This window comes from Harpia harpyja, chromosome 12, assembly GCF_026419915.1.
Source record: "Harpia harpyja isolate bHarHar1 chromosome 12, bHarHar1 primary haplotype, whole genome shotgun sequence".
In the NCBI taxonomy this organism is placed as follows: Eukaryota; Metazoa; Chordata; class Aves; order Accipitriformes; family Accipitridae; genus Harpia; species Harpia harpyja.
In genome coordinates this window covers 40,448,508-40,474,759 of record NC_068951.1, presented here as the reverse complement: position 1 = coordinate 40,474,759, position 26,252 = coordinate 40,448,508, and the positions used below count along the sequence as shown (strand labels likewise).

The 26,252-nt window shown below is 37.1% G+C and overlaps 1 protein-coding gene and 1 long non-coding RNA gene across 2 annotated transcripts; both read left to right on the top strand.

Annotated features, from left to right (window-relative positions):
* Positions 1-716: 716 nt before the first annotated feature.
* On the top strand, positions 717-25,358 carry LOC128149012 (neuroserpin). Its single transcript, XM_052803663.1, has 8 exons — positions 717-984; positions 2,729-2,959; positions 5,637-5,831; positions 6,698-6,902; positions 14,826-14,923; positions 21,334-21,420; positions 22,690-22,779; positions 24,592-25,358. The coding sequence occupies exons 1-8, from the start codon at positions 735-737 to the stop codon at positions 24,666-24,668; spliced, it is 1,233 nt and encodes a 410-aa protein (XP_052659623.1). The 5' UTR covers positions 717-734; the 3' UTR covers positions 24,669-25,358.
* Positions 16,727-18,782, top strand: LOC128149013 (uncharacterized). Its single transcript, XR_008237498.1, has 2 exons — positions 16,727-18,326; positions 18,584-18,782. It is a non-coding gene; the product is annotated as an uncharacterized LOC128149013 (long non-coding RNA).
* Positions 25,359-26,252: the final 894 nt, after the last annotated feature.

Sequence of the window (26,252 nt, the reverse complement as noted above, 5' to 3'; positions counted from 1 at the left end):
GAACTTTATCCCCTAAAGATCTCTGAGCAGGTGTTGTCTCTTAGCTAGCATAACTATCCAACTTTTCACCATTATTTACTAGCAAAAGGGATTTCATCTGGTAACTAAAGCATGACTGACTTTTCTTTCAAAGAATTTTTGGCTGCTTGCCATGTGTTTTGCAACTGAGCAACATCATGGTACATTTCATTTGTCACTGGTGTCAGCAAGCTCTCTTACAGTGCTTGAAATAGTTTTACCAGTTTGGGGCTTAGAGTGACTTAGATGAGTAAGTTGCATCTTACTGGAAGGTCAAATGAAAGAAATGCGGATTTATAGGTCTCCTTGGTGAAAAAGTACAGAAACGCATGCCAATTCCAGATCAGCATTGCTTAACAAGGACAACAGCAAAATTAAAAAGTAAAAGTAGGAAAGGTGTTGCTACATCTTTGAGGTCTTTTTCTGTAGAAGCCATGTTTTGTTAATCTATGGCTGAAAGATTTCAAAAACATAATTACATAATGAAGTAGGTTATTTTTTCGAATATAGATCATTACTTCAGTTTGAACAGTATATGTATTAGTGTCTCCTCCAAATAACTGAACTGTGCATTGAACTCTGACTAGTTTTTTTTCCACACAGATTTAAGACTAAAACATTTACTATTCTTTCTCTCAAGTTGAATCTTTTATTACTTAAACAGGGCTAACTTATTTTCTCTAAAACTTATCTTGCAGATCTTAGAATCTCAAGACATGTATTTCCTTGGACTGTTGTCTTTGCTTGTTTTGCAAAGCAAAGCCTTCAAGACAAATTTTCCTGATGAAACCATTGCTGAGCTTTCTGTGAATGTTTATAATCAGCTGCGAGCTGCAAGAGAAGATGAGAATATTCTTTTCTCTCCTCTGAGCATCGCAATAGCCATGGGAATGGTAGAGCTCGGAGCCCATGGAACCACTTTGAAAGAAATTCGACATTCCTTGGGTTTTGACAGCTTAAAAAATGGTAAGGCCTTTTAATCATGTTTTACGATGGGGCTTTTTGTCTTAAAGAAACAGATGGCAATGCCTGAACAACGATGGAAGTGGCCCGGTCGTGTCCATGGGTTATTAATCAGTAGGCTTCTTGGCATCCTGTTTGATGGCCTGAGCATGCTGAAGCATGCTCCGGAGGATTCTGCATAAGCTGAGAGGCGCTAACATACAAGCCTGGCTTGGGCACCTGAATCTTAAGCAATTGCAGTTAACTGTTGATCTTGCTTTCTGTCTGCGAAATAAGCTTGCCTTTGCCTTTAGAGTTATAAGAAGATTTTTAGGAACATTCTTTTTAGGGATTATAATGAAACCTGAAAAGGAAAGCAGTAGTTCTAGCGATATTGCTTATAAGAAAGTAAGAAAATTTTAGTAATTTAACTGGAACTGTCTCTTACTTTGACACAACTTGTTTGGTTCTTGTAGGTAGAACCTGTAGGTTGTTTACCCTAATTCTATGTTGCTAATGTTCTGTCTGCATTGCATAATGTTGCATACAGATATATAAGCTAATTTAGGAAATGTCTTGATTGTTTCAGCACAATATGCCACGTGTTCCCATCAGCCTTTCTGAGAAACAGGATTCACTTACTTAGCAGAGAACAATACTACCACACCGTCCTGTTTGTAGTGTGGGATGAGCTAAGTCATGCATCTGGATGTACTGCTGTGCTGTGGAGTGCAAGCACACTCTGTTAGTGCAAGCAACTCTAATATGACTGCAAATGGAGGGGATGAACGAATGGCAAAAAATGACTTTGAAGAGGCAATTTCTATGAATTTTGATATCAAAGTAATTGGTTTAAAACCTGAATGAGATTTCTCATTCATACAATGTACTGGACTTCTAAGTCTTCAGTGAAAGGATCTTGGGGAGGAATTTCTGAATACAAGTGCTTAAGATGTGTTCAACAGTACCACTGCACAGACAATGTCTCTCTGTGGAGACCACAGCACATATAAAACATTGGTAAATTATCCCTTAGCTATAATTGAAGAAGTTATGCAGTTGATTCGAGCTGGGCCATTCACTGTTCTTGCATATGAGTGATATTCAGTGAAAGTACTCCAATGATTTCTGCTTGGAATATATCATTGCATTCAATTTTTAAGTTTTGGCGTTGATATTTTTTTTTAATTAGGAATTTCAGCTTCAGGTACATGAAACAACAGTACAAGCTTCCTATCTTAAAGCAGAGTAATCCTACTCAGGATTCCTCATTACCCAAGCAAATGGTTCTGTCTACCCCACGCAGGATCCTGGGAAATTCTAGACCTGTTTTTTTGCAGAGAGAAGTCTGTGGGGAAGTCCTTAGCTTCAAAACTTGAAGTTCATTTTTCCTTAAACAGCTGGGTTTTAGGAGGTAACAAAAATTCTGTTAAGGATTTGTGGTGGCAAGACACACAAGTGTGACTTGTAAGAATAATATTTTAATTACTCTTTTAATGTTAAAAGGATTAACATTGATAGCTTTGTCTGTGATGGGATCCAAGTGTCTCGTTAATTGTGCTAATTATAGTAGTAGAAGAAATAAGCTCTAAATAATATGTTCTGCCTTGTAGATTGTTCTTTCAGATCTGAAGGTGTGTGTAGGTTTAGAAACAAGTTTATTAAAAAAACCCCACAACTTTGGGGTTTTTTTTTTCCCCATAAAATGTCTTTGTGAATTTCCAGCAGAAAAAACATGGAAACACTGAAGCTGTTTTTCTTTCCTCAGGTGAAGAGTTTACCTTCCTGAAGGACCTTTCTGATATGGCAACTACTGAAGAAAGTCATTATGTTCTCAATATTGCTAACTCTCTCTATGTGCAGAATGGATTTCATATCAGTGACAAATTTCTGCAGTTGGTGAAAAAATACTTTAAAGCTCAAGTAGAGAATATAGATTTCAGCCAAAGTGCAGCTGTAGCTACCCACATCAATAAGTGGGTGGAGAATCATACAAATAGTAAGTCCACGTCATTCTTCTATATACTTCCTGCAGTAAGTGTTTGTGTTTCCAACGTTATACAGTGGTGTTGAATTGTTGCCTTGGCTTTTATCTGTTCTGTTGAAGACTAAAGTATCTCCTCCCATAAAAAGAACTCTAGCATCAGCTCTTTGAAGTTGGTTTTTTTGTTGGTTTTTTTTTTCCCCCCTGTGCAGGAATGATCTGTCTTAAGTAATATTAGCTATTTTTAATCATATAGTAGTATCTGTCTGAATATTTTTTCCCCATCTTACTATGTTGAAGTACCTGTAACATTTATTGAAGGAGAATGTTTTAATGGTAGGCTTTTTAATAGTATTTTAATATTGATTTTGGTATTAAATTACCAAAAAAAAAAAGATAAGTACTATTGCTAATTGCAGAAAAGTTGCCTACAAAGGGGTTATTAGCCTAGGCTTTGGATGTGTGAAGTATTGCTAGTTCCCTGAGGAACTCAAAGTTACAAGGTACTTAGAAATTAGAATACTAAGAAATAAAAAAGATAATTTTGAACCACAAAATCAGACCCTGTAATGTAATCTTTTCCAATGTGAGGAAACTAGATAGCATGTTGAGAGAGTAGTTGATTTCAGGAAGACCATCAACAGAGTTTCACGACAAAAATTTGCAGCAGGGGAGTAAGCACAAAATTACAGTTGTAAATATGCATATTCAGATCTGCATGATATAGTGCTTGCTTTGCTTGTGGAATCCCAAAGATGTGACATTTTCTGAATACATGTAGAGTCTCAAGGTATGGGAGCAAAGTTAGTCCCCCTGTTGTACGGATCAAAGCATAATCTTATTCTAGTTCATCTGACGCTCTGGAGGTTGATATTTTAAGAGTAATTCAATAGGGGCCTGACTCTTAACATCAGTTGTACCATTGTAAGTTTGAAGGTACCGGAATCCTCTGTAAGGAATTAACATGTCCCCATGTAGTCTGAGCATTTAAGAATCCATAATGCTTTATGGAAATGTATGGCACCAAAGTGGAAAAACACCTCGTATAATGCTTTTATTCCACTTTGGAAATGATCTGTTTTTTCCAAGGGAAAATCGCAGCTATTATATTCACAGTAAATTCTGCCCTTTATCTCAAGCTACAGAAATAGAGGCAACATAAGTGATGCAGCAGATTGCAGTGTTTTCAGAGAAACGTGGTGTCTGTCTGAAGGAGAAGTAAAATTCTCTTGTAGAAAGAACAGCAAGTTCTCCTGCTTAACACCTGCCACATGTGCTGACCGAGCTCAGTAACCATTGCCCTGGAAGGAGCTGTGCAGAACTAACAAAGGCGGCTGTGGGTCTCAGTGTTAGGTTGCAATAGTAACAGTCCCTCAGCCTAGTCTCTGACCACTAGATCTCATTCTCTCCTGCCTGCCAGCTCTGACAGAGGCGGCTCACTTTCTCATTAGGAAAGGGGTACAAGACAGGCAGGTTTCCAATTCCAGCATGTTAAGCGTGATGGGAGGCTTGGAGCAGAAAACATAACTGTGAAAGTTTCTCTGGCCAGAAAAATTCTTAACATTACATTAGTGTATTAACAAGATGTGGCTGAAAAATATAAGGGAATATGATGTACCAAACAGGAATAGAAAAACTTCTTAATTTTTTCCTTTTTTTTTCCAACCATGGAGAGTGAGTATGGCAGTATCGGTCACATCTCATTTCTAAGAATGTTCTAGATAAAATGAAGTACAAACAGCAACCCAGAAGAAATACCGCCTATGGTACACAAATTTCACACCAGTTAGTCAGTGTCATATGCTCCAGAAAGCAGAATTAATTTGTGTATTAAACCATGGATTAAGAAGTAATAATCAGACTGAGGAGTGTGTTTATTTTAACACCTTGCATTGCAGTATCAGTTAAAAATAGAAGTGAGCAAGAATGCTATCTGAAGTAGGCTGTAATTCTTCAAGAATAGTGACAAATCTGGTCAGTGCACCAAATTTAACAAACTCAAAATTATTTTGCTGAAAAGCAAGCCATTTAAGATGAGCTAAAGCAGGTAATGTACTGTATTCTGATGTAAATGACTGACTGAGGAGTAGGAGCAAAGCAGCTGCCATGCTCAGCTGACATACCTCCCATGAATAGAGCAGATGCTAGATGTTTTTTCTCTTTTGCTTTTCAAGAGCTAATGTTAGTGGAACAAATGCTGTGAATTTATGTGGGTTTTTTATGATTACTTCTTACTTTGAAGTCAGTAGGACATTACAGAAACTGAATGCTTCCTTCAAAATTGGCCCAGGTGAAGTTCCAATGGGTATTCTTATACACTTTAAATTAAGCACCCATTTAAGTGCTGCTTTGGATTGGAGCCAAAGTTTGTAGAAGTTCTGACCTTAAGACAATTGTGCTGAACTGTATTATAGCACCAGTGTAAACATTCCTTATGTGACCCCTTTTTCACATGGTTTCATTGTGGGGTATATTTAAGTAGTGATCAAGAAACAGTTGACTAACATGTACTTGATGGAAGGGTTTATGCACCTACACTGTGATTTAGGTTTACAAAACACTGGTGGTTTAATTTGAGATTTAATGAAACATCTGAATTGGAAATTACATGTTAGCACAGCTTTTTATTTTCTTGCATTTTTCAAGTTAAGACAGCTTTGACATGCAGACTGACAGTTGGTTTTCTTCTTAGATATGATCAAAGATTTTGTGTCTTCAAGAGATTTTGGTGCTCTAACTCATTTGGCTCTCATCAACGCAATCTACTTTAAAGGCAATTGGAAATCACAGTTCAGACCTGAAAATACAAGAACTTTTTCTTTTACTAAAGATGATGAAAGTGAAGTGCAGATTCCAATGATGTACCAGCAGGGAGAGTTTTACTATGGTGAGTTGGACCTTTAGCAATTTAAAGCTAGTAAGTCTTCCCTTAATAGGTTTGTTGCAGTAATGCTCATTTGTATTGTTGTCGGTTCTTTCACCTAGAATTTTAAATGTGGTGTTTGTCCAGTGAAGGGATTCTGATTTTGATGTCTTTTCATAATGTGCATGCTTGTGTATTATAACTAGATAGCAACATTTATAATGATCTCTTTCCTGAATACTTTTTTAGATATGTGTTTAGTGCCACATGGTGGATTTCAAAATCTTTATCTATTATATCTAACCTCTTTACAATTCTTGTGAGCTAGTCCTGCTTCTCACTGAAATATTTTTCTTGTGCTGTGCTAACTATGAAAATGAATAATGTTTGCTCATTACTGTTGTAATATCCTTAGAAAGGTAAAATAGGGGTTCTTTGAACAGTAGAACTAATGATTGTTTTTATCCTGAGCTTGAACTCCAAGTGGGTTCTACAGTGTCTAACATTGGCAGTATTTCACTCAGTCTTATCATTGAAAAATTGTCTCTCCTGAATACAAAAACCTCTGCCCGTTTCCATGAAACTCTTGGCAGCCTTAACAACTTTTAGACTTCTCTCTGTCTAACCAGTGGAACTTAGGTAATAGGTTCAGCAGTGTGATTATCTACAAACTGTGATTGCATAAGCTTGTTTTCTTCAAGAAAGCAGATGTAAGCCTCAAATCCTGTGATGAAGAAACCAATATAAATTTTATACAGAATAAAGATGGTCATTTTTAGTTCCAGGATCTAGTAAATACTGCCTAGTATCAGCCTTCTATTTTTCCCCTATCTCCAGTGAAGACAAGAAAATACTACTGATAGCTTTTTGTTGTTGTTTTTCTCTTGTAGGAGAGTTCAGTGATGGCTCCAATGAAGCAGGTGGTATCTATCAAGTTCTGGAAATACCATATGAGGGAGATGAGATTAGTATGATGATCGTTCTTTCCAGACAGGAAGTTCCACTGGTCACATTGGAACCCCTGGTCAAAGCTTCATTGATTAATGAATGGGCTAATTCTGTAAAGAAGCAAAAAGTGGAAGTGTATTTACCAAGGTGAGAATATGCTCCCATGTCAATAGAAGGGGAAAGAATGCATTCAAATTGATCGGAGTAGCAGAGTAGGTAAAACTTGAACATCTTGATCAAGTCTGCAGTTACGTAGCACCCATGCAAAGGTTGCTTTGACAACAAAGCCCAGGGGGCATGCAGTGCAGAATGATAGTTGTTTGAGCAACAGATGAGCACTGCATTTGCATCCCTTTCATATGTAAGCTCCAGAAAGGAGAATTTCATCATCAGGAATATATCTACCTTGAGTGATGTTCAGAGTATTGCAGAACTCATTACTGGTAAGTTCCATTTACACAGGAGCCATAGAAATATTGCAAATCTGAATTAACAAAAGCTAAAATATATCATTTAGGTCCTAATTAGATTTCTATGTGCTGCTAATTTAAAAAGTTCTAATGGTGTGTGTCTGTGTATATACAAATGGTTGAGTGTTGAGAGGTAATTCCAGTCAATTTGTGTCTTTTGTCTTTTTTCTTAGTTGTAATAAGTGCTGGTTTCTTTTTCCTTAGAGGAGCAATAGAGTAACAAGATATTACTACCAGAAGGGATGAAACTTCTGTCAGTTCATTTATAGACATAACTTTTGTGTGCTCAGTGGCATATTTGCTGACATATACCACTTAGTAATGTTTCCTAGAATTCTGTTTCATCTCCCTTCGAATATTTTTCATGCTTGCCCTACACTTAGTAACAGAGTTGTTTACTACTAAATGTCACTAATAATGTATAGTTGGATCATGCTGTCCTTCAAGTGATTCATAATAATTTCATTGAAGTGTTTATATAACAATATGGCACAAGTTTGATGTGGGTCACTTCTACTTATTCTACTTTTGTGGCACTGTGCAGCGGGTACATGGCAGCCGAAAAAATAAACTATAGTGAATCCTTTTAATCATTAAAGTAGTTCTTTGTTTTCAGGTGACTTGGAGATTTGACTTTGTTATATTTCACGTGTAAAGAGATGGGCAAGAATCCCTGCAGTTAATCAGCTTCCTTTCCAAAGCAAAGACCACTTTCAAGAAGCTAACTGCAGCTAAGCACAATAAAACAAGGCTAGCCAGGATAAATTAGGTTGAGATGGAGTGGTGCTGTCAGCATGTCCTGATTCCAACTCGAGATGGAATTCCATTTCTCTTTAAAGCTGTTACATTTGCAGTCAGAGTGGCAAGGCAACAGCAGCATTTTGGGGCTATTTTTCTTTGCCCCACAGTAAGAGTTCCATTCTTTTCTAAGTAGCATTTCCTTTGAAGAAGCATGGAGAGCAGCAAAGAGCTGCGTTGCAGGTTTTATACAAACTGAACCTACTGTACACTATTCCTGTGGTTTTTATTTTTCTCTTGGAGCTTTAGATCCCAGGAGCTTTAGTATTAACAGTCCACTAAGATGAGGGAAGGGGTGTTTCTCCTAGGCTATTTCTTCTGCAGGCTTGGGCAAACATTACCTAGATGTTGGTGAAAAGTAAAATATGAGGATTCTTCCATCCCTTAAGCTTTCCTTTTATAACTGGAGCATTTCACAGCCTGTGTGTCAGGTGCTAAAGTTGGACATCTTGTCTCAAAGAATTTCTAGAGTGCGAGATCCACAATAGAAGTCTCTCTCCATTGATTGTATAGGTAATCTCTGAAAACTAGCTTCCAAATTTAAGAAGCTTAGGTATCTAAAGTTAAATGCATGGATGTCATTGAAAACGTATTAATTATGTTTATGACTTGACTTAAGTTTATAGAGGTAGTTTGGGGTTTTGTTTGCTTTTAACCAAAAGCAGAGACTCTTGGATTCTCTGTAGCCAGGTTCTCAGAAGTGAGTTTGAGGCCTAGGTTTTCTGTGGTCATAAAATGTCCTTATTTATTCCATACTCAGGCTAGTTGTCATGCCTGTCACTCATATCCAAGAACCTCAAAGAACTCGGTAAACACTGGTGAGTTAAGGCTGTACAAAGGCAAAACAGGTACAATGAGGTGCTATTACCTTCACTACTTTCAGATTATAAAAGATAACTATCATGAGCTTGAAATTCCCTGTAGTAATACTGCAGTTTCCTTACAAAAATTCCAAAGATTAATTGCATGCTCCCAAGGTGTTGGATTTCCATTAGGGATTCAGAGGTGATCTACAGGATTTTATCAATGCTCTAAATAAACACTTCATAAATATTTTATGCTCTGACTCAGAAAGGCATGTTATGAAATGTGGCCTGCAGGCTCTGTCCTCTGAGAAATTGAAAGCAGCAGTGGAATAAAATTAAATTTTTATATCCTGAAAGATGCTATCCAATTATAAAGTGAACATTTTTTAAACTTATACATTTATAATAGGGCCTGAATGACTAGCCAAAGCAGAGTTAATCACAACTTTCCAATTTCTGTCTACATTATCTGTGTGCAAATGAAATTGTGTATTATTCCTCTTAATAGCAAAGGAGAGATTTGTACAGAATTGTTAAATTATACTTTCTCATTTTCATTTTCAAATCATTGTTTCCAGCTTAACCCAGACTAAAGTGATCAACATTTTAATCCACTTTTTGCATAGGAGTGAAACAGACCATGAATCTAATTTACAAAGGTGTCTCTCTAACATAAATTATTTGAAGAGCATAGGAGGAACTAGTACCTAATAACACTGCTACAGTCTGCAGATCTCCTCTTAAGGATTGTTCCAGTATGCCCAGCTCTTTATAATGACCTTATTGCTTTTTTGTACTTTTAAAATACCTTAAAAATGCCTTAGATAGCGTTGAAATTGTAAGTTGTTTTAGCTGAAGGTTTTTTCCTCTCAAAAACAAAAACAAAAAAACCCAAACCCTCAAACTCCACAAAAACTAAAACAGCAGCAGCAACAAAAATCCAAAACCACAACCAACAAAAACCCCAACAACCACCCCAAACCAAAAAAACCCAGACATTCCCCCCCCTTTTTTTTTTTTTTTTAATGTGCTCTCTTAAGTCCCCTTTTCATGAGGAATAGGCCAGTGCTGATTGTTCTTGAGATAGTCACGAAATAGGCATAAAACTGTCGCACTGAAATAGTTACTTAGCCAACTTCTGCAGCCCATATTTAGCCCTGGATAGAAGGACCTTGCCAGAAAAAACCATAATCTGCCTTGCGTCACCTGGTCAGAGCAGTTGTATGGGGTTTTTGATTTGTTTTTGCGGTTGGGGGTGGGGGGCTTTGCTTGCATTGTTTCTTTTCAGGCTGTTAAATCATGCAGGCTAGTTCTAGCACCTCAGGACAACCTAGCTGAAATTCCAGCCAAAATGTTGGAATTTATATCAGTGGGCAGCTTTGTATTGTAGACTGCTTGCTATGTTAAAATAGTGATTCAGATCCTGAGGGCCTGTCCTCCAAGCAAGAATATTGTTGATTTCAAGCAATGGAGCCATTCCTTTGTTTGCTTTTTTTTCTGCAGAATTTAATGTATTAGAGCCAATCTGAAAACTTGGCATTTCTTGCTTTTGCTTATTCAGAACTCTTAGTAATTTTTGAGATTATAGCCTTTGGGATGAATCATACTAGGCTCTAGTTCACTTCTGTTGTATAACTAGGTGTACCGTAATCCTTCTTGATTCTGTGGATCCTGACTGTCTAAGGACTTCATGAAAAATTCAGCATTTCAGAAGGGTTGCACAGCATCACAAAAGATGAAGCCATCTTTTTTCTGTCTTGAAAGTCTCTAAAATAGAAGATGGCCTGATATGGTATGTTAAAGTTAATGCTCTATACAAAACCTAAAGGTTCAGTTATATAACTAAGGAGACCGTCAGTGACATAAATGCATCCTTTTAATCTAATGCTTGTGTAAGTTTTAAATTTCATGAAAGTATCATCATTCTCTGCTAAACTCTCCAGAGAACTGTTTGTTAGTTTCTCAATCTAATTCTACTTCCTAAGCATCTCATTCTGTTCTTCATTTCATGTGGGAGAGGTCCAAAGATGGTGGAAGTCAAGAGAATTATTTTTGTTCAGCTATTTGGACTGTATTTTATGTGTAGGAAGTAGAGGGACTTTACAAGTGAACATTGTAAAAATAAATATAGAGCTAACTCACAGCTTCGCTTCTCCTTGACTGTGGCCAACAGCTGATAGGCAGAGTCAGTATCCCTTATTAATATCTTTCTGCTCAGTGCTTTCTAAGGTGGTCTGTAGAAGCATATATCCATGAACATGTGTGTTGGTGAACCTTCTAGAACTGCTTAAGTACAGAAGCTCTTCTCTTTACTCAACAGACCAGTCTTTCTGTTCTGGTCCTATGGTGAAAATACCTCATCTTTTCTTCAGTGTCTGTTTCTCAGACTTTCCTTTGCGGTTTTTTAATGCTCCCAGCTGAATTATTCCATGACTTCTGATACTGAAGTATTGAAATTGATTTTTTCATAGTATTTTTAGCATCAGAAACACCTAAAAGATTGTGGTAAAAAATATGACCATCTGTTTCGTTACATGCGACAAACACTGCACATAACCATGTGTCAGGGCTAGTATCGTGTAGCTCGGCATTTCCAAGTCTGGAGGTATGGCAAATGCCTGGCTTGGGAAATGAGACTGAATGTCTCTTCTGTGTTCTAGGTTGTCAGCTTTGATTTTTGAATACCTATATCTCTGTCTATAAGGAATGCAAAGAAATCCAAATATGACTGGAGGATAACTCATACCAAATGTTTATGTCTGATTGCGTAGCCTGAAATTAAATTTCAAAGTGTAAAGCAGCCCTATTATTTTTCAAAGGAGGCTAGTTCTGATGCCAGCTAAAATATTTGAAATATCATTAATAGCTTATCTGTAACTCTCACCGTTCTTCAGAGCATGTGAGAAAGGAGGGGAAATACTATTTTGAATACTGGTTTAGAGTGGGTTTTTACCATAAGACAAACTAAAAGGGGAGAAGGGAAGTGATTAGTTTTATTTTTGTAAAGGGATAGCTTGGTATTTATACAGCTGATGTGATATTTTCAGTCTACATTATTTGTCATAAAAAGCAGGAGCTCACTTCTATAGATATTGTAGTGACCTTCACTCATCCACCTGTTCAGTATTTGCCTTTCCAGAGGTTTCAGTCAGGGGTAGAGGCTCTGTCCAGTAGTTAAGTGACTGCTACTATCCTTCATGTAGGTATTCTTTAGCAATATAATCAATCAACTTGTTTGAATTTTCTTTTTTCAGGTGCATATTCAGTTGAGACTTTATGGGTTTATTTTGTTTTTTCAAAAACATCTCCCAAACCTCTTCCTTGATTAGTATGCAAAAACATCTTCTGTCATGCTTTCTTTCTGGGTCACAATTTATTGCTTAGCAGATAAGTGTGTTTTCTATCTAGTAGTCCAGAGACTTAAACCCACCTGATTTCCATTTATATCTTATAGTGATTCTCTGCAGTTGGAAAAAATGCTTTTTTGCAGTTATTTTTCTTATTTGTGACTTCAAATTTTGCTTTTCATGCAGACTTTTCTTGCTACTGTCCTATCCTGATATTCCTTACTAGTTTGACGTTGCTAGTTAATAGCTAAATTGTTTTGAAAGCTTGATACATTTAATATGAACTGTGGTGTAATAAAAGCCAAAAAGGGAAAAAATACACCACTCTGAAATTTTTATAAAATGCATTTTAACATTCATTTGCCTTTTCTGCATGTTTGTAAGGTACATAGAGTTGGATGTATTTTTCAAAATGTTATAATATAAACATTAAAAATGTTTAATATAGAAGGAAATATTTCTGGGTTTATTCACTCTGGATTTATTCAATGTGCACAGGCAGGACCTCTGTACTGTTTAACTCTAGCATTAGGAATCAAGCCTCAGTTAATCTTTCCTAGGGTTTTTACTGGAATCTCTAAAATAGATCTGGGCATACTTTAAGTGTGTAGTAAGAGTAAAACTGGTCTGTAGTTTTGGAGCCTAGAAGCCAGGGAAATTTGAATGAATGAGCAACTTGTAGATTTGTCCCTTAGCTTAAAGCTAAAATTGTGCATAAGGTCTTGCGACCTCCCTGCCTCTGTAGTTTTTGACCAGTCTGAGTGTCCACAGCTTTCTAAGAGGAGAAGAAAGCTAACAGGACCCATTTCCATTTCCTGAAATTCTATTGGCTGTTTTCAGGTCATCTCATGTGTACCTACATCTCCTCATCTCATTCATTAAGATAATGCCACTTTTTAACAAATGCTGCCACACTGACTGATGCAGAATATGCCAGAACACCATGGGAAGCTTCCTCCAGTACACAGATCTTTGTTGGTCTCTTCTGATTCTTTTGAGAACTGCCAAAACAACAAAATCACAAGAATCAGTTCTTGTGTTTTTATTCCAGGCATACCCTGGAATTTGTCTGGGTAGGGTACATGAACACTTGTGATGCCACCAGTGATTTATCGATCCTGAACTATCTCCAGATCTTATATTAACTTGCCTAAAATTCTTCTCTGGGTAATGACTAATATCTATTCCATCATAGATTTTTGGCTTCTAATGACATTTTTAAGTTCATTATGAATGTAGATTGTGTATTGGATTTTTCTTATTCTGCGTAAATGTTGTAAGTGAGGAAGATCCACTTGACTCTTATCCAGTTGTCTTTTGATGTCCAGATTATTCTCTTTTAAGCTGCCAAGGGTGGTATGTACCATGGTATCATACATCTCAGCTCTTCATGAGCTGTTCTCTGCTCAGAGTTCTGGGCTATAATTTCTCCTGAAAAGAACATGTTCTTCCATGTAGTTGAGGAAGTTTAATGCTGAAAAAGGAAATTGCACAGAAGCATGTATTATTTTATTTGGTTCTAGCACAGGTAAAATCCATCACTAAGGACTGCAGTGTAATTGCAGAGTTGTTTCTGACTGAATGGCTTGCTGGAGAAGCTGTAACAGCACCTTATGGACTATATGTTTTGTGTTGTATAGTTATAACCAGTCACTGTCAGCATAATGTAAATCACTAATAATTTGTTTGGTCATTCTACAGAAAACCTGTAACTCGCCCGTACCAAACGTTTATAGTCTCTTGTGTTTGTCTGTAGACTTCTGGCATTTTGTGGTTGGGGCTACCATTCTTTTTATTATTCTGACATATTTATTTGTTTCTCCAGCTGTCCAGTCTGTTTCTGGCCATACATAAAGGACTTGAGTCTTTTTTATGTTCCTGATGACAGGCTTAACTCTTACAATGTTTGAAAAGCAGTCTTTGTAAATGGAACAAGCTTTTGCCCAAAATCTTGCCCTCAGGATAAATCTCAGTTTGTCCTTCTAGCATAGTAACATAGCCTAGAACATGGCTTTGCAAGCTAACACTGAAATCCTGCCAGGTTATACTCATGTGCATTTGCACTAACTATTTATTTTCCCTGTTCTTTACTTACAATTAAAACCCAATTAAAATTTTGCCACCAGAGTAATTAGAAGCTGAGTCAGAAATGCTTTATATTCATGTTCATAACTGATGGTCTTTGCTTATACTGTTTAAATAAAAATGGAGTGTCGTTCTTACTTTCTTGCTCCTTCTTTGCCAACAGCTGTCTATGAACTTTGTGCTGTCCTTTTCCTTATTTGATATTCTATTCTAGTATGTGTAAAATTAAATTCAGTTTTTATAGTAAACCTTCTGTATAAAAAGTAAGCTTTTACATTAGCTACTGCATAATTTTGCACTGAGGTTTTTTGATCAGGGACTACACATACTATTAGCATATTTGGTTGCTTCTGCATTAGAAAAAAAATCTAGCTGTGAGAGTAAACTAATTTGTAAGCATTTTTGTAGGAGGTGTCACTATACCATACTACTGGTGCCCAATCTCCTACTTTACGTTATTTACCTTGATGTTTCAATTGTCATTATCTGGAAATTTTAACCTTCTAATAACAGTAAGTACTGCTTACATCTGGGCTTTTTGTAATTTTTTATTATGTTCTCCAGGTTCACAGTAGAACAGGAAATTGATCTGAAAGATGTCTGGAGAGGCCTCGGAATTATGGAGCTGTTCAGCAGTAGTGCTGACCTCACTGCGATGTCTGGTAAGGGGATCTTGTGTTGTCTCTTAAGGTATATGCAGAAGTACTAAAATCACCTAAGGATAACCAACAAGCTCTTCAAAGTGTTTTTATGGAAAAAAAACACCCAACCTGCTAGCAATTTTTTGATCCTTTGTGATTTTTGCATCATGTAAGAGTATGCTTACTATAGAAGCAGTTGGGTCAGGGGAGAAATTAATCAGGGGTGGGATTTTTGACCTGGGGAGGTTCACTACGAGTATTTCGGAGTTGGATCTCGTTAGAAATGTAGAGAAAGTGTAACACTATGCAAGAGGCAGGTGCACATTAGAGCAATATATGGCTTCAGTGCCTTGATGGCAAATGGGATTTGCACAACAAGGGGGTTGTCATCTTTTATCTCCAGAGGCTATTTGTTCGCAGCATTAAGCTGTTATACAATTAGTTATCTCCCCAGATACCTGCTGTATAGAAGCAGCAGAGGAAAGAAAGAGTTCTGAGATAAAAGCAATTTAGTCACATATTCTGCTTGCCTATTTCAATATGTTGTCAACACTTTATTTTCAGAAGTTGAAATATCCAATATGGTTAGAAATTGAGGTGGAAATGAGATATTTATGCTTTTAATAACACCTAAAAGGTATTGAAGTGGCACAAAAGGCAGTAGAGAAATCTTTGCCTGAGAAGTTTTCATTTTTGCCTGACAAAAGTAGCCACTCAGGCAGTGTATTTAGCGTGGTCTGTCTAGACCTGAATTTTGGCAAACCCAGTTGTTCTCTATCTAGAAGCATGTCCCAATGTAAGATTGCTGTCATTGTTCTTGTAATTTATACTTATATACTGCTCCCTGTATGGTGGGTTATGGGTTGTTTTTTTTTTCCTCTATGGGTTACTGCCTAATCAGCCAGATAGATCCTTAGCTGATGGGAAATACCTGTTCTTAATTGTCTGTCTCTGGAAACAATCATACCTGTGTGGCTTATTGAGAATAGTGGTAATGAAGGCGAACCTCCCTCTAAAAATTTACAGCAGAAATGTTTGTGATTTTCATATCCTTTTCACTTTTGCTAAATTTGAAATATTGTTTACAGTGTAGCATGTAGCTTTTTCCGCTGTTTTGCAGCTTTCACTTTTCCAGTGAAACTGTGGGAAAAGCTAGAGTTAGCTAACGTGAAAAGAATTTGAATAAATGAAAAATCCTTCTTTAAAGAAATAACATTCTTCTGAAGAAAAACACCTTCAATTTCTCTGCCACCCCAAAGAAAAGTAAGCTTTCCAATAAATTCTGGTCTACATACATAAAAGTATTTGCTTGAGGAAAAGTACTAAGGAGAATGGAAAATACATAGGGGAGATTGAACAATCATTACTCACATGGATTAAAACAAAAGCATGTTCCAAACTTTCTGCTAACCTCTTGACTACAGAATTAGTCCCCAATATATAGGTGAATTGCACATGAAATTAAATAAGAGCCAAGCACTACCTTTGTGGTTCAAAGTTTTACATTTTTGACAATTGTACTGTACAAAATCAAAATGCCATGTTTTGCGTGACTGAATTAACTCCTCTGCCATTTGAAGATTAACTTGTTTATTAAGTAATGTAGAGCAGTGTATAGAGAGAATTCCTGAGTTTTACTGTAACATTCTTGCTTTTCATTTAAGAGGGCATGTGCTACCAGGTGATGAAAAGGTCATTCATAAATTAAGAATAAGAAAATATTTTTGAAGTAATGTCTTTAATGAAAACCCTGCTGTTGATGCTATGGAGATGAAATTTTGAGTAATTAAAATACAGAATATGTTTCCTATTTCCAATTTTCACAATGTAAAATGGGGAGGGAGGAGGAAGGGAGAAAAAAAATCATGAAGAAAATGTTGAAAGCTTGCTTTTACAAATACCTGAATAGTATGTCAGGTAACAGGAAAGTTGAAGCCAGAAGTTTGCATGCTTCTCAGCATCAGCCTTCTGGAAAATTTGGCACTTCATGAAGCGTTAAATGCAGATACTTGAACAAAATGTTTGTCTGGACACTTTTAATTTAGGAAGATACAAGTCATAAAAGAAATCTTAGGAGATTTTTGAGAAATTCTGTTGTGTTTAAAAATATTCACTTCCCCCTCTGCTGTTACTCTTGCTTTTAGATTAGTGTCAAGGAAAGCCTTCTGCAATTTCAACAACGGCCCTAATCCTGTAATCAGATCCAGGCACAGATTGTTGAGTTCAGTGAAATTCTATGTGGGTTTAGTGAATATAAATCAAATTGCAGGATTACAGACTTATTTTTCAATATTTAGAATTTTTTGCTTTTTGCACTCAGTCTGAAAAATGGAAATAGATGAGTCAGCTTTGCCTTCTGGGATGTCTGGATTGTGAGCAACCAAAGAGAAAGTATTAATCCAAATGCACATTTTAAAGGTTACTTTCTTGCAGAAATTAAGTTCCTTGTCAATTAACACTGGTGAGTAGGAGGACATTCCTATTTGGCTGTCTAGTTGCATGTATTCTGACTCTCACTTTCAGCAAAAGACTTTGACAGGTGTTATTCACATCTCTTCCATCAGGTGTTCAAAATAATCTTGAAACAACTTCTGGGTTTTGGGATTTCATAATTTACACAGCACGTAAACTTGCTACTTGAGTATTTTCACACCTCTTAGGACTTACCCTTGAACTAATTTCAATACTAAAATTCCCCTTCTCTTTCCATTGATTATAATAATTCTTAATGTTGTATAAAGCTTTAAATGGCAACTGCTTTTAACCTCAAGGTGACGTGCATTTCAGTGAGCACTGAAGTGATCTTAATGACTTACTTTCACAATATAAAGTAGTTAGAAGAGCATCAGTCCAGTAAATAGCACTTCGAAGTCTTAACTGAGGTAGGTATAATTTTTCTGGGACAACCTAAGCTAGAAAAGACGATAAACCTGCATGCTTTTTTAAAATGAGACTTGCAGAGCAACCAGTTGGTAGCTATGAGTAGGAGTTTGCAAGCATATGGAGTGTAATGACAAACGAAGTGTGATGCGAACGGAGTTATGTACATTAGAAGTAAGCTTCAGATTACTCCCACACATTAATGAGTATCTAGGCTAGGTCCTGCAGAAAGCTTAAACTTTGATACCAGACCTCCATGGGACTTATCTGAGAAGCTAACAATCAAATCATGTTGGCTTTTATGAAAAAAGCTAGAGAAAAATGATGTGATAGTAGATACTCAGGTAAGCCCCACCTTACCCGCAGTGAAAGCCATAAAGGAAAGGTGTATAATAATGACAAGATGTGTGTGATATTGAAGTATTGCAGTCAGTGATTTGACAATCACAAAATAGAACAAAGAGAAGACTGCCTGAACACTCAGTGACAACATTATGCTTCCATATGAAAACAAATTCATTCACTTTGGGGAGAGATGAATGATGTGGGGAACTAGTGGCAATGCAGTATAAGTATTGCACCGGCCTCCTCGGAGGGGTGGCGCTTGGGGGTAGAGGGTGACACCCACGAAGGGGAGGGCGCGCTCTTGGACACTATAAATGTAATTGTTGCGACGCAATAAACGCCATTTGCTGCTTCTACTCCATGAGTGTCTGAGTCGTCAATGGCCCGGAGCGGGGAGAGCTCTGACCTGGTAAGACACAAGCCTGAGGTTGTCAAAGGGAAAGACAACAGAATGAGAGGGATGTGATAGTAGCAATATAAAGAGAAGAGTCTAGAGAAAGTAAATTCGGATGTGGAATTGCTCTTTTCACCATCCAAGGGCAAAGATATCCAATGAAGTGAAAGGCAACAAATTGAAACCAAACAGAAAATATTTCTCTTATGGAAAACTTAACCACAGAGATCTTTGCTGGGTATTCCTTGAGGTCATGAGATTGGTAGAATTAAAAAAAAAAAAAAATTGCTTCAGAGCACTCGAAGCTATCTATACTACATTGAATAAAGGCATTTTGTATATTCTGTGGGTTAGAAACTTGGTTTAGGGTATAAGGCACATGCTGGGAGAGAGGGTATTTTTCTCTTGCAACTTGTGCTGTAGTTTTCATCTGTAAGGCTTCTTGTATCTTGTTCTGAAGCAACAATAATACTATAGCTGGCGCACTGTGCTAGACTAATTGGACATACTGGTCTCATCTGCAGTGGCACTTCTTGTAGTCCTGTCAACTTAACAAAATATCGTTGGGTTTTTTTAATACTCAGATCCTGGATACATTTACAAGTAGGCCTACTGTTATACCTGATGGTAAATGTTAGCAGAGTTTATGCTGTCTGAATTAGGGCCTATAAGCTCATCAGGTGGAGACCAGTCTTCCGAGGTCCTAAGTGTTCTGACCAGAAATATACCTTGGAGTACCATAAGCACCACCACGCTATGCAAAATAAAGCATTCAGGATGAAAATATGGAGTATTGCTGTGAATATTACAGGTCACAGGAGCAGGCTTAAGTGCTGTAATAAAAAAACCCTGTGATTGAAATACATGATTAGGCTAAATGGGCATTTCTTTGTCTGTTATAAAACATAAAAATTTATTTGGGTTTAAGATAAGGAACTCCAAATCAGCATTTTTCTATAAAGGCTACAAAGTTACTGTTTTCTTTTGGTATGTGCTGTATAGCTCAAATGCTCAATAGAGCTTTGAAATGGACTCAAGCAAGGATAGCAAAATACAGTTGCCTGGAAGGTAGAATTTGCAGAACTGACCAATAAATTTGCCAAGAATCCTGTTAACTGACATGTTTACAAAGGCAGCACGCACATAATGTGAGACATGCACAACAGGAATTACTGATGTGCATGGATCTGTCACCCTTTTTGCCTTGGGTATCTATCCATTATCACCTACGTAAACGTTCTTCTACATCCAGTGTTTGTTCTAAAACATTTTTTGAAAACTTGAGTCTTAATGGGTCCCTAACGAATGAAAGCTTCAGGGGATGATTACTTAACACTTGATTGTAGTATTTAGTTAGCTTGTGATTTATTTTTTACAGGTAACGCTTGAGGCTTAAAGGTGATGTTAGTGTTGGAATGCAACCGCATTGTGTTTTCAGGTGGCCTTTCTGTTAACAGTTAAGGAGACAAGAGCTGTGAGAACTGTACTTAGTGTTCAAGATAAGTAGATGCTGAATGTCCCATGTTTTAAAGTAACACGGTGGAAACTTTATCCTAGCTTTCAAGATAGCATTACTGAAGGCTTAGAACTGAAGCCTAGAACTAGTACAGTATTTAGCAATCTAGCGTATGTTTTCCTACACACAATCCCAAGGGGAATGATTTGGGGCTTTTGTTGCTGAGTTAAGCAGCTGAACTAGGAGGTTTGCTTCAGTTCTGAGTGTAGGTAGCAGTAATAAGACCTGCTGGGGAGAGACATTTTAAACTGCTATCTTCTGTGGGTTTGGCTTGCATTAGTTATTAGAGCTAGTGGCTATCGTTGTGACAGCCAAAATAAATGAGTAACAATTACATCAATAGTCCCAACCTTTCCCTCCTTAGTCAGCCTTCAGTTAGAGTTTTGGTGTTGAACATTTTGTGAAGGATCAGAAATGCAGAAGAGTATAGCTGTCTCACTGGAGTGGTTAGATTAGATTTTCATGGTTGTGTATCTCCCTGTTGAGAAAGCTTTTATTCCTTTCTTAACTGCCAGTTGTGCTCTGTCATTACTGCGGGTTTTATGCAGGTACAATAAATGTATATCTAATCCTTGTTATGTCTTACTGATGAAACTCAGTCAAACAGATTAAATGGTGTTACGTGCCTTGCTTCCTGCAAGGTGCTGAGTATTCCAATAGGTCTGATCATTTAGCCACTGAAGAAAAGTAATGCAACATCCACTGACTTAAGCAGGAGTAGGCTTGGACTAAAATTAAAAGACTGACAAAGAAGGATGGAAAACAAACAAGACTGAAAAAAAACTAGTTGCATGGTGGTTTTTGCAATAAATATTTATCTTCAGCTTCTTTCAAATATAATGACAAGAAGAAAGAAAATACCTAATTTTCCTGGAGGAAGTCTATATTGCACCTAATGCAGAAATAAAATTCTTTATGTATAAGTATTTGCCATATAATGTCATAACCCTTTCTCCCAATAGTTGCATTTAAAATCTTGTGTTTAAGGATTGTCTTTTACTGTGTCTGGTGTACTGGTGCTCTAGGCAGTGCCAAGCTATTTTAATATCCATAGTGTAAGAGAGCACTACAAATTTAAGCGAGGTAAATGGTGCTGTTAAAGGTATTGGCAGGAGGTATTTTAATGCAGCTCCCATGCACAAAGCTCTTTACCCTTCCCTCCGTGGTATAGAAGGTGGATAATAGCGTTGGGGTTTTTTGCAGTGTTTGGGGTTTGGTTTTTTGTTTGGTTTTTTTTTTTAAATACTTTAGTCTTAATGTTGAGCCACTCGAAATATGTTTCCTTTTTCTCTCCAGATAACAAGGAACTTTACCTTGCAAAGGCATTTCACAAGGCATTTCTAGAAGTTAATGAGGAAGGATCAGAAGCTGCTGCTGCCTCAGGTACCTGACTGAAAAGCAGAACTAAATCAAATGTCTGGTTATTCTGTGTTAATTAATTTTTGAAAACTGACTTGCTGTACAGCCAGGAAAGCTAAATAGCATGTAGCATGAAGACACAGTACTGCTTTTCAGGGAGAATTCAGGAAATGAAAAGTGTTAGTATTTTTTTAACATGGTGTGTTTCACAAAGAATTTTGAGCATCCTGTGGAAAACCTCTTGTTCCTTATTTTGCTTCTGATTGTCAGGAGGGTACAGACTGCAATTTATATTTTCTTTATGGAACTTAAGCATTGTAATTTTTTTACCTGCTAATTGAGATGGTCAGAGGCATTTGATCCAGAATAGTTAGTAAGAGTTCAGAGTTGTTGCAATTGCATCTTAGTAAGCTTGTATACAGAGATGCAAGATTGGAAGTACTAAATGCAAAAACACAGCTGGCCCCTCTTAATGCTAGGAGGCCAGGTGGTTGGTTTACTTCGTTAGCACATGCTTTTCCTGAAAATAAATTACATTAGTTGCCAATATGTATGGTTAGGTGATTTCTAATTGCCTCTACTTGTAGCAGTCTTTGAGGAAAGGAAGAATTACTTCCCTGGTCATGAATATCAGTAACTGGGTTGAATTGTAACATTGATATGGACAGAAATTACCATCATGCATGAGGCTTTATTAACAGTGCAGTGAAAATGTAAAAGTAAATGAAACACTGGGAAATGATAATAACATCCTGGAGAAATCCATGTATCTCCAAATAAAAATAACAGAGCGCCAAATTCTGCCTGATTCCCAGTTAATTTTACTTTCAACCTCTGCATTATTTAAGGACTCAAGCTAAAAGCTGCAAGATCAGCCCATTTAGTTGTTGCATATTCCATAGTTATTAAGGGTTACTTTTTACTATCAGTTGCAGGCTTGGAGCTGTTTAAAACAGGTCAGCAGTACTGTCTAATGTAATGCATTTTCTTTCTACAAGTGAGCGGGAGTCATAACTCCTCTTAAGATTCTGGATCTTAAAATTCATAAGCTGTTCCCTCAGCCTGGGAGATTGTGCCACTCCCCATTGTTAATCATTCTTAAAGCATAAATAGGCATGCATTTACTCTGTAGGTCTCTTTCATGTTAGATTTTTCATGCTATTTTTTGCTGACACTTAGTGCTGAGAGTGTGGGGCTTCAGTGTCTGCTCATGAGCTTCACAAGTATCTCTCATGAACAGCAGGAGAATGTGCAGTGATATTTAACAAGTTGCCTATGTTCTTTTTCCTTTAGGAATGATTGCCATTAGCAGAATGGCAGTGCTGTATCCCCAAGTTATAGTTGACCATCCCTTTTTCTTTTTGGTCAGAAACAGAAGAACAGGTGAGAATATTGTAGACTTCCACATTTTTCACAGTACATCAGCAAATATACGAAAGAAAATTGCCTATTTTGATCAATGAACTGTCCTTGTATTATGAATTTTCCTTAATTTGTCTTAAAATAACTAATATTGAAAGACTCACCTTTTTTATGTCCCTTTAATGTTTCTCCAAGTAAGACACCAAAATCTGACATAACCCTGAAAAATATTCACAGTTATGTGATTAAAAAACCCGGGGAAGGAAAATTCACCATTTTTCCTCAGGGAACACAATGTTACTGCCCTGAATATCCATAATCATTGCATTCCGTAAGAGCTTGGCTGTAGTAAGACCAGTGAGATATGTTCCTGGTACCAAACGATTTGCATAATGAATAGATATTACAGCTATCATTCTGTTGTGCTCTTGAAGTGTTCTGTGGCAGGCAAGGGATGAAAACAGCACTCGCTAGCAAAATGGGCAACAATTAAGTGATTCCTTAGTTTTATACTTGTAATTTGTCTTAATGATGTGGATGACAAAACATTACTATGCACCTACAGACTGTCATATAGGTCTGTGAGTTGTGGTATCTTATGTGTTCTACAAGCAAACTCTAGTAGATTCAATTTGACCTTTTTTTTCTGTATTTGAGATCTCCATTGTAGGTATCAATGTTTATTAAATTATTTAGATTGCAGTAATGCTTACAGTCTAGCTAGGTAGGGTCACTTGTGTGCAAGGCAGGATACCAACTCTTAGGGGTTTTCTTTGGCCAAAACTAAGTTGAGTATCCTTGCTGTTATAGACATATATTTAGGCAAAAATGTATCTGGAGGAGGGTATGTGCCCTTTTCTATACTCAATATACAAAAATCTCCCCAAAAAGAAAAGTTTAAATCAGAACAGAGTAGAGCTTGGTAGCTTTGGGCAGTTCTTAATGTTGCATGGGCCTTGTTGTTGCATGTAGAAAGAAGAATTGCCAACAGCTGTAGTTAAAGCCTGAAAGCTTGTTACTAATCTAGAAATCTAAGGTTAGAAACCTTTTGAAAAAAATCTGTGAAGGTTACCCTTCTTCTCAAGAATACCCTAAGTGCTCATGATTGATTACTGTGTTTAAACAGGTTAGATAGAAATGTATAAAACAGGGAAGATGTAAATGGTGATTAAATGGTGTAGGGGAGCAGTATTCATATAGAGAATTCCTTGTTGTGGGTTGCATGCTTCTAATGTGGAGTAAATCTGTGAACTCAAAGTATCTGTCTATTAATAATCATTAACTGATTGGTGTGGAGCTTCTGGGGCTCACTTTTAGTTCTATGAGGAATGTTGTCCAGCAGCTCAGGCATGTAAGGGTCTGAATGATCACGAAGGTTACTCTGATTCAGTGTTCGCACTTCAGTTAAGGTTAGCTGTCACCTTCGGAGCCCCCCAGCCTAGAAACCAGTAATGTGTCGTAACCACTTGACATCAGTGGCAGTACTTCATGAGACTTTCTCAGAACCACTGAAATGAAAGTGAACCTTTGTGTTGATTTTTGGTGGGTTTTCAGTCAGGCCTTTAGAATAAGCAGAGGGGCACTGAAATGCAGAAGACTTCACTGTTCTTGTCTGTACTGTATCAGTTCTGAATACAAAGAGGTCCTCTTCTCTAGGGCTATTGATCCATTGCCTTTCATGGCTACCAAGTTCTCGGAGACATATGTTCCTATAAAAATTGTGCACCAGATGCTCTAGAATTCACCATCAGTATTCGTCATCTTATAATGTCAACTTTTCCTTCCGGTTCTGACATCTTTCCTTCCCTTCCTCCCTTCCCACTTTTTCCACAGGTACCGTGTTATTCATGGGAAGGGTAATGCACCCTGAAGCAATGAATACAAGTGGCCATGACTTTGAAGAGCTTTAACTGCCACCAGCTACCAAAAAGAGGAGATAAGCACATAAAGTTTGAAGTTAATATATTTAAGGTTTGCTGTGTTTTCCCCCAAGATATTGTTTAAAATGCTTTCAGATCTAACTGTGCAAGTCAGTTTCCAGAGGAAAGCTTACAGTATTAAAGTAATGGTTCTGTTTTTGTCATTGTGATTGCTGCGTCCTTAAAATAAAATTGTGTACATGTCAACAACTGTTTCTTGTTCTAGTGAATTGTAAAGCAAAAAACTGCAAATCCATTATTCGTAATTTTTTTTACAGTCCAAAGACTGACTTAATCAATGAGACAGGAGCGGAAAGTGTGCAGCTCCGAATACTGCAATGGCAAACCTTGATGATAATTTATAGAGTTGGAGGACTACATCTGGAAAATGTGATCTCTTTCTGTTCCTGTAAAAGTAGTAAACAGACTGCGATATGCTGTCTCATCAAAGTTAATGGAACAAATTAAGCCTAGTGGATTTTATTCTATAAGATAACTGTGGTAGACTTTGTGTGAACTCTCCCACATGTGATTCTAAAATGTTGCTTTTATGAATGCTCCTGCATGTGACTGCAATCCACCTTCCGTAACTGTTGATGCCAATAAAATTTGATCGCATGAGTATTTGAGTTAGTGTAGAATAGCTATGTATGTGACTGAAGTAAAATAGTTGAATAGTCATGTCATTTGTGTGGACATATTTTTCTCCCCCAAAGTAGTTGTTCTGCTTTAACCTAAGCTTTGCAGTATCTCACTTCAGGAATCTAGAATGATCTTTCTCAAAGTAAAAAAAAAAATACCAAAAAAAAAAAACCCCAGCAAAAAAAAAAAAAAACAAAAAAAAACGCCCAGCAAAAAACCCTCTTAAGTGTCTAAAAATGTTCTATTCATAAATAAATATCTAAAGGAAGAACATTATCTCTTTATCCCTTTTTATTGAGAATAAACTGACAGAGGAGAATGACGCATACAACAAGTAAATATTAGCAGGGGAATTAGTTGCTGTTTCCATTTGCAAGAGGAGGAGCAGTACCAGTTGTCACCAGAGAGGCATATAATTATTTCCTCCCTCACTGTGCAAAATATAAAAAGAACCGAAGTTATTAAAAAGGTAAGAGAATAGGAGAAAAGAAGGGAGGAGCTCCTTTGAAACAGATCGTAAATACAAACTTCTGGATAATAAGTGGGTTTCATCTCAGTCAATAGGAGTTTTGTCTTTTGAATTCTATGGGAACAAATGTGTATTGACTGAACTTTAGTTACAGGCTTCTTTGCATTAGTTCCTTGCAGCATAGATATTGTTCACAAAGTTATTCGTGCAAGGAGAACTTCCAAAATTTGACTATTGTTCACTTGTTTTTTTTATACTGCTGGTGCACATCATGCAGGTGAAACTGCAAAGTGATGGATGTTCTCCATGGAGGCTGGTTATGCTCCCTCGGAGAAAGGGCATTTGAACACATTTCTAGCCCTGCCTCCTTGAATTGTTTAGTTCTGTTGCACAGAAGAAAAATGGAGCTCCTTAGTCTATTGCTGTTGCTTATTACCCATAGTGTATTGTAGTCTGGACTTGGT

What these genes read in the sequence shown, in the direction of transcription:
- LOC128149012 (XM_052803663.1), top strand. Translation starts at nt 735, where the DNA reads ATGTATTTCCTTGGACTGTTGTCTTTGCTTGTTTTGCAAAGCAAAGCC. An exon ending in GTGGAAGTGTATTTACCAAG is followed by an intron (nt 6,903 to 14,825) that starts GTGAGAATATGC and finishes TATGTTCTCCAG; the next exon opens with GTTCACAGTAGAACAGGAAA. An exon ending in AGAAGCTGCTGCTGCCTCAG is followed by an intron (nt 21,421 to 22,689) that starts GTACCTGACTGA and finishes TTTTTCCTTTAG; the next exon opens with GAATGATTGCCATTAGCAGA.